The following is a 10101-nucleotide window of genomic DNA, read 5'->3' on the forward strand; positions in this document are numbered from 1 at the left end:
ATCGTAGGCTATTACTTTTAAGAAATTAAAAATGCTGGAAATGTTTCTATATAACACCAATAAAATATTCTTAGCTAAATAAATCAAAGGTACAAAACTTTGCATATTGATTGTTACCTTTATTTTCATGTATAGATTAGTGAAGATTAATATATAATATATAGATGAAGATTGGGTGCATTACAGTAAGGAGGATTGACTTTATGTACATTGTTGTATTTTATTTGATTAAGTCTTTGTCCTACGCCAAATACTATCTTGTCATCGCTTTATGTCATGGAAAATGTGCATGTATAATATGATTTTGTCAGACCACAAAAAACAATCTATACCATGGAAAATGTGCATGTATAATATGATTGCATCAGACCACAAAAAACAATATCTATACCATGACAACACTTTCTAGTCTCTAGAGACAATAATTGCATGTTATTCATGAAGTTAGCAATAACCACTGATTTTGAAAATTGACATAAACCCAGTAAAATTATACATTTTCTGATAGATATTAGTAAACCATTTCCAAATATGTATGGTTTGTCTATCTTACATTGTCTAAAGTAATGTTAGTGAATGCGGAAACATTGAAAATCCCTTGTGTAAAAATTGTCATTTTTCATTTTTTCAAAATAGTCAACCTGGGTGTATAATTTGTTTAAAATAATGATTTAAGAACACATTTTTTATCCAAACTTTTAATAATTCATTACAGATACATTTCAGCTATGTTAGATGTCCTTGCAATTGGATGGTCCGGCAGGATTCTGGTCTGAAACACGTTACCCCCCACCAACGCAGGACCCAAAAATTCCTGAAATAGACAATAAAAAGTTGATTTTTCTAAATTGCAAATTTTCATGTGATTCAATATCACAGTTGAAATTATGTACAACAAAACAAGAATAAATGTTGAAAAAACAAAAACTTATTTGGTTAGTATTAAAAAAAAACATTATCCAAAACATGTACAACTGCCCCACCCACCCAATACAAATGTGATACAATCTGGTATTTAAGAAAATTTTCAAAGTAATATTATTTCTCTTAAACAAAATTTTATTTATGAACTGGCAGTTAAATTGAACAGGAAAAACACCTACGGTTGAATATGCAGCCAGTAATCTGAATTCTTATCCAGAATTATGATATGTCGGTTGATTAGGAATGGCAGCACCAGGAATTCTGAAAGATCGACAATGCATTGCTATATTAAATCTTACATACTTTTGTAAGATGAAACAGAAACACTATTTGTTAGAATAGTTTAACACACACCTATTCAAATTCAATGTCTTCAACATGCAACTGCTAAAAATGTTAATTACCACAATGTATCTGTGCTCATGTATTTGTGAACTTCCATCATAATCACTGTCAAATAGATCTTTGTCAGTCATGTTCTCTATAAAATAAAAAGTAAATAAAATAGAATTTCAATACCGGTATGCACAAAACCTGCGACACATAATAACCGAGTCTTAGCATTGCATCCTCAATTTTGCAAAGGTTAATTCTAGAACCTAACCTTTATATATAATAATATCCATTTATTTTTTGTATATTAATCATGTAAATGAAATAAGAACTGAAATTAATTATAGCAGTTTTAATACGTAAACAAAACTAATGAGATGGTGTGTGAATTATAATGCTCCCTAAATGTATAATCAACTTAAAACTAATAAAGTAACTTAGCTTTTAAGTTTATGATTATGATCAATCACAGAAGTTACATTTTACATTTGTTACAAATGAAGACAAGTCCGGTACGACATAGCGCGGGTACGATCTGGAACAGATTTTCTTTGACATATTTAACACAATAATTTAGGTGATTTAAGTAAATTCATACCTGCATCAATACCAGATGAGACGATTTCTCTTCCTGCCAAACAAATACTGTGTTTATCGTACCGATATCCGTAAAACTGCTCAAAAGATCGCTCCCGAATTCACCGTAACAACAATGTAATAATTCCGCGGAAAGGGGAGTAACTCTACTGAACAGGTATAGTGGTGTTGGAAATAAATAAATATATATTATTTCACGCGCATATACCTGATTCAAATGGTTAGGATTAATTAAAAAACACAATAATTAATTTATTAAAAGCTAAATCTCAAGTGAATCTGCCTTCTTTCTGCAAAATATTGGCATTCGAATTTTTTACTTTCACTTTTGAGCAATGATTTTTTCTTTTCCAGTCATGGCAAGGTCAGATACCGCTTATTTGGACATATCTCCTCCCACATATGCAAATTTTTCATTTGGATTACTTCTTTTATGCTCGTAGTGAAGCGTTAAAAACACCCCACATTTTTCGGTCAACTTTTTGCCTGAACACCGATTGCGCAATAATTTGCATAGCAGGTGCGTGGTTATTGCTAATGAAGTGTGGGAGTTGTATGGTTCAGTAGCAGTGCAATTACATTTTCAACACAATTGCTTCCATACACTTGCAGAAGTTGTGTGAATGACAATGTATGGTTGCAATTATATTATATTGTTATATAGATGCAATAACAACTCCATGGATGTGCAGACCCTATGGACTTGATAAACAAGTTTTGGCACATTTGATATGAATGCTATTTTCACAAGCAGAACTCAACTAGACATATGATTATAAAAAATGTTCTCAATGAAATACATTATGTATTGCCATGTATTATCGGTCATGACCAAAATTACTGTTTAAGCAGATATTTGATACCTCCAGCACCCCAAGAGCCTGAGGGTATTAGGGGCAAAAAAAATACTTTTTAGAGTTATAGCGTACACAAACAATAAAAAGCGATATAAGGCTCTTAATTATTTGAAGCGTATTGGTACAATACACGGCGATTTTAAACCGACAAACGTCAAAATTAAACTTGTCAATACCTGTTCAGTTGTCTGTTTGCATGAACGCCAATTTTACTTTCAGTTTCAATTCATTTTGGTTTTCCGCTAGACTCTCAAAACGGGAACCAACACTCGCCTCTAATATTGCACGTGTACACCCCGTTTTCTTCCTTTTCATGTCGGACTCCATTCGGCATCACTTCTAAACGTGTGTATTTTAGAATTTTGACAATTGTTTTTATGTTTAAAGAGGAGTAAATATTATTTATGAACGAAGTGTTTCTAATGTTTTATCGCAACTAAATATTCGTTCGGACATGTTATTATTCCGTTGTTTTTTATTAAATAAAGACGTCTTTCATCTGTTTTCGCGACATGAATGGGGTGCTCCATATTTTGTCATGCTGATATTTAAATTTTTGCCTTCATAATTACCAGTCAACACGTTGGCCATGTATGACAATAACTGTACAATTCCAACTATTCACATATATTTAATGCCCCACGAGTTGGTTGGCATTAAATATTGCACATGTCCATCCGTAAATATCCACCGTTTACTGCACAGATACTTGAAAAATTTGTTTGCTCCTTATATATATAATAAAAGAAAAGGTATCCAACGAGGATTTCACAGGTGTATTGAATAACACTATGCAACAGCATGAAAGATCAAACAATGCACACAAATGTCATGGTTGCCAGCAGGAAGCATCCATCTATGATTAAATAGTCCATATAAACGGACTCCCAGAGCCTTTGATCATTTTTGCTATGGCGGCTCTGGCAGTCCATATTAACTCGTTCATAAAGAAAAGAGCAAATCTGCGCACAGATTTCATGCGCATAACTAAACAGACGTCGTTCGAGACAAATTGAGGAAAATAATGAATAAACTTCATAAACCTGTTAAATTTACCTGAATGGCAACCTACGGATGTTATCCTTTGCATGCAACCTACAGTGTTCTGCCGTGGATGCGCCCTTGCGTCATTGGTGCAAAAATAAAAGAATTGTCCACACCCGTTTTCTTTATATGGGTCCACGGGCGCACAGGAATTAGGAATAAAAACTAATCAATTCAATTTGTAAGTCGGTAAAGTAATCTAGTGAATGTATAATTAGAACGAATTATTTCATTAAACGTGACGTCATTTTGCACCCAATGGTTAATTTACTTTGATAACACTTTATTGCAATGGTAAGTTGAGACAACCAATCAGCTGTATATCAAGGAAATTTTCAAACCTATCAATATTGCAGAAAGTGACCGGCCGAAAAAAACAAAATCCATTTTAGTTTTTTTTCATCCGGCAGTCAAATTAGAAAATATGAAGCAAATAATAACACCCCAACCGAGTCTTCCCAAGTCCCAACATCGTTAAGCAATGACAAAAAAGTCTGCCCCTAAACGTACATTCCAAGCAAATTGTCTTCGAAAATTGTCTTGGTCACTGTTCGACAACAAGTGAACAACAAAATGACATGCAGTTTGTGCATAAAGCACAAAAAAGAGAACACCTTTTCTATCGGTAATTCTAATTTAATATCGAACAAGTAATTTGACACGCGACGCTGAGTCCAATGACCATAAATCTGTTGAAAGTTTTGTAAATGTGTTGACAATTGTTTGACAGTTTTAAAAAGTTTAAAAAATGTTCAAGTTTGAATTAGAATGTTTCATCCAGTAGACTAGCTGTAAGAAGAAATCAAGCAAATTTAAGAGTGCAAGTAAAAGATTATTAGTTTCTGAAAATTTAATTCTGCTACAAATATATTTCTGTGTCCCCAGATTTTTCCTTTTTGTCCCCACTTGTTTAACCCTAAAGGGTCCCTGTCCCCAACAGTAAAGATTCACGGCCAGGGGTGGCGAAATCTCAAAAAACTATACTTGTCCACGGACAACCATTTAGGAAATTTAACTTGTCCGTTGCTGAACTACACTTGTCCGTTAATGTTTATATAAATTATATGATTACATGTATAATGTAAAACAATGTGGAATATACCAAAATGAGTATGATTTGCTTATAGTTGTATTTCAATAGTACATTCATTATAGCAGTATATAATAAACAATATTAAGACTTTCTAAAACTTTTAATCTTGCAAAGCTATTGTTATTAAAATATGTGTTGAACATAAGTACATCGTAATCTTAACCAATTAAACTAGTCCAATATGTCGACCTCATCAGACTGAGGCTCTGCGCCGCTACTGGTAGCAATTTGATTATCATCAACGGGTAACCATTGAAAATCTGTGAGCCACGTTTCTTGAAAAGTTCTGGTGCGTTTACTTAGATCATATTTTTTATCATAATCTTTCTTAGTTTTTTTGGGAGGTGGACTGCTCAAAGCTTAGGGTTTCTGCTCCGTTGTTGAAGACATTTTTACCATTAAAGTCGTCTAAAATAACAAGGTAGACCGTGTTTTGATTATCTTACTTTGATACTTTTTATTTCCGTCTGATGATAAAAATTAAGAAACCAGTCTGTACACTGTCTAACAGTCGGGCCAAATGTTTAAAATGCGGCATGCTCTTGGTCTCTTATAGAATAAGGGAGATCACTGCAAAGGAGAGTGCCCGTATTTTAGCTTGATTGCTCCGCAAATAGCACTGACAATGTTATCGCATGTCAACATCCGGTTTTGTAAAACTTAATTACGACTTTAATACAATGTATTTTTTTGTATACCTGGACCCGACTTTTAAAAAACTTGTTGTCCACGGACAACTTAATTGAAAAAAATCAGTTGCCCAGACAAGCAAATGTACGACTCGGGCAACTCGGACATTTGATTTCGCCACCCCTGACGGCAGAACACTGACCCTATAAAAACACAACGATCTTTCAACACACTTTTCTCGCTGACATGTTTATGTTTTAAGTTTGAATCAGTGTATTCTGTATCGAAGACCACATCGTTATCGACTTTATAGGCTGGATCACATAAATAACGTGCAAAATATTGGTGTACTGCGACCTAACCAATATTGGGTCAATTTTCCAATATGGCGGATACAGTGTAGAAAACAAAAACTAAGTCAATAAAAATCAATTATTTCTTGCTTTGATGGTACCATTTGGATGAGTTTGTGGTTTAGACAGGTAAACTTTAATAAGTTCTTGCAGTTTCAGTGTTCCTTTACCCTTGCATTGTTGATAACATTTTGCACCCATGGACAAGAGAGAGCGCATTGCAACTCTCAGCAAAACAAAGTTATAAAGCTGAGAGTTGAATTATTGCAACTATTATTAAACAACGTTTATTTGATGAAAATCTACCAAGTATGTCCAAAACAGCTGAAAGTTTCACAAATATGACCCCAAAATCGAAGTGTGTAATTCTTGACGTCCAAATGTCAGTTATGACGCAAGGTATTTGTCTGTTTTTCTACTATATGTAAAAAATAGAAGCATGCAATATATTCTGTTGAATATGCATTGGATTTGTCTGTGTCAAAACATGTCAATTACACATTTCTAGTTTGACATTGAAGCAATCACATTTTCTAATACTTCCTATGAGTCTTTTGCACTCTGTTAATATTTCACTACTAAAATGTATACATCTACATTGCTAGGTTGATCACCGTAACTCTCGATCAGCACCAAGATGTCCGGAGGCATTGACGCTCTTGCTCTTAAAGAGGAAGATATCACCAAATTCCTAGCATGTTCAACACATCTAGGAGGAACCAATGTTGATTTTCAGATGGAACAGTACATGTTCAAGAGGAAGCCTGATGGCAAGTTGGTTTTGAGCTTGGATAGTGCCCTTATCTTTTAGAGAATGCTATAACTTCTTATTTGTTTGAAGTAACAATTAATACCATATGAAAAAAATACAAAATATTATTTGGCATGTCTTAAGTGTCTCCCCCCCCCCATGTTTTAAGACATTAAAATACTGATAGCAAGTGATAGTAAAAGAATAGTTTTTTTTCTTCTCCTTTTTTGGCAAAGTAGGGGTTAAATTCCCAATTTAAAATACGTTAAGATTATATCTCAAATGACTGCCTTCAATTCCAAATTGATATGATTTAATGGCAACATTCATCGCGCTATCCAGCTCTAGTAGTTGAACCTGCACAAATATAATGTTTAAGAAACTTATTGCCATGTTATAGTATTTGTTAGCCACTAAACAACAATATCCTATCCCACAACTCATCAATTTTTCTCAATCCAAAGGGCCCCATTTCCAAAATTTTACTTAAAAAAAATTATTTGAATAGTTAAAATAATGGTACTTGTATCAAACCCTACTAAGAATGCTTGTAATAAATTAGGCACATTTAGGGTAAAATGGATATGCTCTGCCATTATAATCATGTTAAACTAATTCTGTTAATTGTTTCAGGTGTTTACATCATTAACCTAAGGAAAACCTGGGAGAAGCTGCTCCTTGCTGCTCGAGCCATTGCTGCCATTGAGAACCCTGCAGATGTGTGTGTGATCTCTGCCAGGCCATATGGTCAGCGTGCTGTTCTCAAGTTTGCCTCTGCTGTGGGTGCTACACCCATCGCTGGCAGGTTTACTCCAGGAACCTTCACTAACCAGATCCAGGTAATGTGGGGATTGCGTGAAATGGAATCTGGTCTCTGTTTGTGTACAATTATGAAGTTTTTATTAGGACATGTTTAAAGGCATCATGGGGTGATAAATTTATTATTGTTTAGGAATTATTTGTTACAAATTGTGTTCTCAAAGATCTTTAAATGAATCTGTGTAGGCTGCTTTCCGTGAGCCCCGCCTTCTGGTCGTAACTGACCCAAGAACTGACCACCAGCCAGTGACCGAGGCTTCATATGTGAACATCCCGGTCATTGCCCTCTGCAACACTGACTCACCACTGAGGCATGTGGACATTGCCATCCCATGTAACAACAAGGTAATGAAATGTTATAAAATTGGTTGTCTCTTACAGAAATTAATTTTCCTTGTTATAATTCCTGGTGTTCTAGTATCAACTGCATACTACTACAAAGGAGTATTATAAATTGAAGAAATGATATTACATGGTGGAAGTTCATTTAGAACATATCTTGCTGTGTACCTTTGTTTAATAATATTATAGTTTCATGGGATGTGATGACAGTATTTATTACTGAGCAATATTGCCGAGTATGCTTGTAATATGTCATTAAATGTTATCACATTTCATAATCTTAAATTATTCTTTGTAAAGTTTACCTTTTTACTTTATTTTATGAGCTGCACTCTCAGAAACCTGGGCTCAATGCAATTGCATAATGTGTTGTCCCAGATTAGCCTGTGCAGTAAATACAGGCTAATCAGGGACCACAATCCGTTTATATACTGGATTTGCATTTAGAAAAGACTTCATTAAAAATGAAAAATTCCTTTAAAGCATAAAGTTACATCTCCGATTAGCCTGTGTGGACTGCACAGGCTAATTTGGGACGAAACTTTACGCACATGCATTTAGTCCCTGTCAAACAGAGCGCAGCTCATATGCATACAAATTAATAGGGACCCCAGTCCATTGGTCTGATGTGGTGGTTGCTGGCTCGTGAGGTGCTCAGACTGAGGGGAACCATCAGCAGAGAACACCCCTGGGATGTCATGGTGGACCTGTACTTCTACAGGGACCCTGAAGAGGTACACACAACAACTGGCTCTAAATACTTGATATCCATTTTGAAAATTATTTTATCTTACCATGTGTATGTAGAACTAAGAATGATTAACCCTTACCACTCTAGAAGCAAAGTAAAAATAGCTTTTTGCAATCAGCATAAAACCAGAACAGCCTGCAAGTAACTTGCAGTCTATTCAGGTTTAAAGCAGTGTGTTGGTCATGAGTATTTTTGGGTTGGAATAGAAGCCTTTAAAACATGAATCAATATTATTCATTATTGCTGTAGTGCATGCACTTGTCTGTTCAAATATTGTAAGTGAGATTGTTCTTACAGGCTGAGAAGGAAGAACAGGTTGCCACAGCTGACAAGACTGCGGCCAAGGACGGAGACCAGTGGGCCCCAGACGCTGGACCCACCATGCAGTCAGCCCCGGAGGTCACAGACTGGTCTGCTGAGCCTTCCATGCCCTCCCAGTCTATGGGTGGTCAGTTCATGGCCTCCCAGGCCCCAGTGGAGGACTGGTCGGCTCCTGCTGATGACTGGTCCAAGCAGGTGCCCGCTACTGGCGGCGCTGCACCAGCCACGGCTAATTGGGGTGGCGACTCTGTGGAAAACTGGAGCTAGACACTTAGCATGTTAGCATGGACATTGTTCACTGGAGCATCTGGAAAGTGTTGAAAAATAAATTTTCCAAATAAAACTTGTTTTTTTTTATTTTACAGAATATGCACTGCAAGAATAATATTTATAAGCAATTAATTAACATGAGACAATCACTGTTCTCTGAGTAGAAAAAAAAATAGGCCAACATACAACCTAATTACATATTGAATACTTCTGGAACACAGAGTTCAATGATGGTATCTAGTGTTCCAAACCAGAAAAATTGGCATGAGAAGAAATGGTCGCTGTGCCAAACACAGATTAATATTTCCTGGGCAATTGAACAACAGAAGTACATTGACAGGTTAATAAGCTGTTATCCAGAAAACTTGAAACAAACCCAACTAATGGTATCTACTTTTTTCGAATCCGCTTGCAGAAAGCTTTATATAGTGGTCAAGTGAAAGGGCTTGATTCCATCTGAGCTTGTTTTCTTTGATCTTAATGATAAGATTTCCAAATAATTTACTAGCCATCTTCACACTGTATATTGTCTATAATTATACCCCTATTACCATTGGTAGTGGGGGCTATTATATAAAAGAGTCACTTTGTCGGTCTGTCCCAAAATTTCATCTGATCTTCACCAAACTTGGTCACAATTTGTATCTAGATGTCTAGGCCAAGTTTGAATATGGGTTAAAAACTAGGTCACGGGGTCACTTAGTGCGTTTAACTGAAAGTTTGTCCGGACCATTACTACGTCATTTATCGTTAGATTTTAAAATGACTGGTACATTTGTTCACCATCATTGGACGGTGTGTCATGCGAACGAAGTACGTCAACATCTCCAAGGTCTCACTTGGAGTTCAAAGGTAATGAGCTTGTCCGAGCCAGAACTTTGTCATTTATTGTGAGAAAATAATTTGCGCATTTGTGCACCATCATTTGACAGTGTGTCATGCGAAAGAATGACATCGATATCTTCAGGGTCACACTTTGAGTTCAAAGGTAACAAGAAATAACTTTAAAAAGATAT

The 10101-nt window shown here is 35.5% G+C and overlaps 2 protein-coding genes across 3 annotated transcripts in view; one reads left to right on the plus strand and one right to left on the minus strand.

The window, feature by feature from the left end:
* Positions 1 to 2974, minus strand: part of LOC127866540 (protein N-terminal asparagine amidohydrolase-like) — a 42047-nt gene extending 39073 nt beyond the window's left edge. For both annotated transcript variants that reach the window (XM_052407148.1, XM_052407143.1), the window contains exon 1: positions 2888 to 2974. The gene's annotated coding sequence lies outside the window, so the exon portion shown is untranslated. The remainder of the gene's footprint in view (positions 1 to 2887) is intronic.
* On the plus strand, positions 2931 to 9158 carry LOC127866541 (40S ribosomal protein SA-like). Its single transcript, XM_052407149.1, has 6 exons — positions 2931 to 3056; positions 6437 to 6601; positions 7216 to 7421; positions 7588 to 7746; positions 8349 to 8477; positions 8792 to 9158. The coding sequence occupies exons 2-6, from the start codon at positions 6469 to 6471 to the stop codon at positions 9080 to 9082; spliced, it is 918 nt and encodes a 305-aa protein (XP_052263109.1). The 5' UTR covers positions 2931 to 3056; positions 6437 to 6468; the 3' UTR covers positions 9083 to 9158.
* Positions 9159 to 10101: the final 943 nt, after the last annotated feature.

Source organism: Dreissena polymorpha, chromosome 2, assembly GCF_020536995.1.
Source record: "Dreissena polymorpha isolate Duluth1 chromosome 2, UMN_Dpol_1.0, whole genome shotgun sequence".
Classification (NCBI taxonomy): Eukaryota; Metazoa; Mollusca; class Bivalvia; order Myida; family Dreissenidae; genus Dreissena; species Dreissena polymorpha.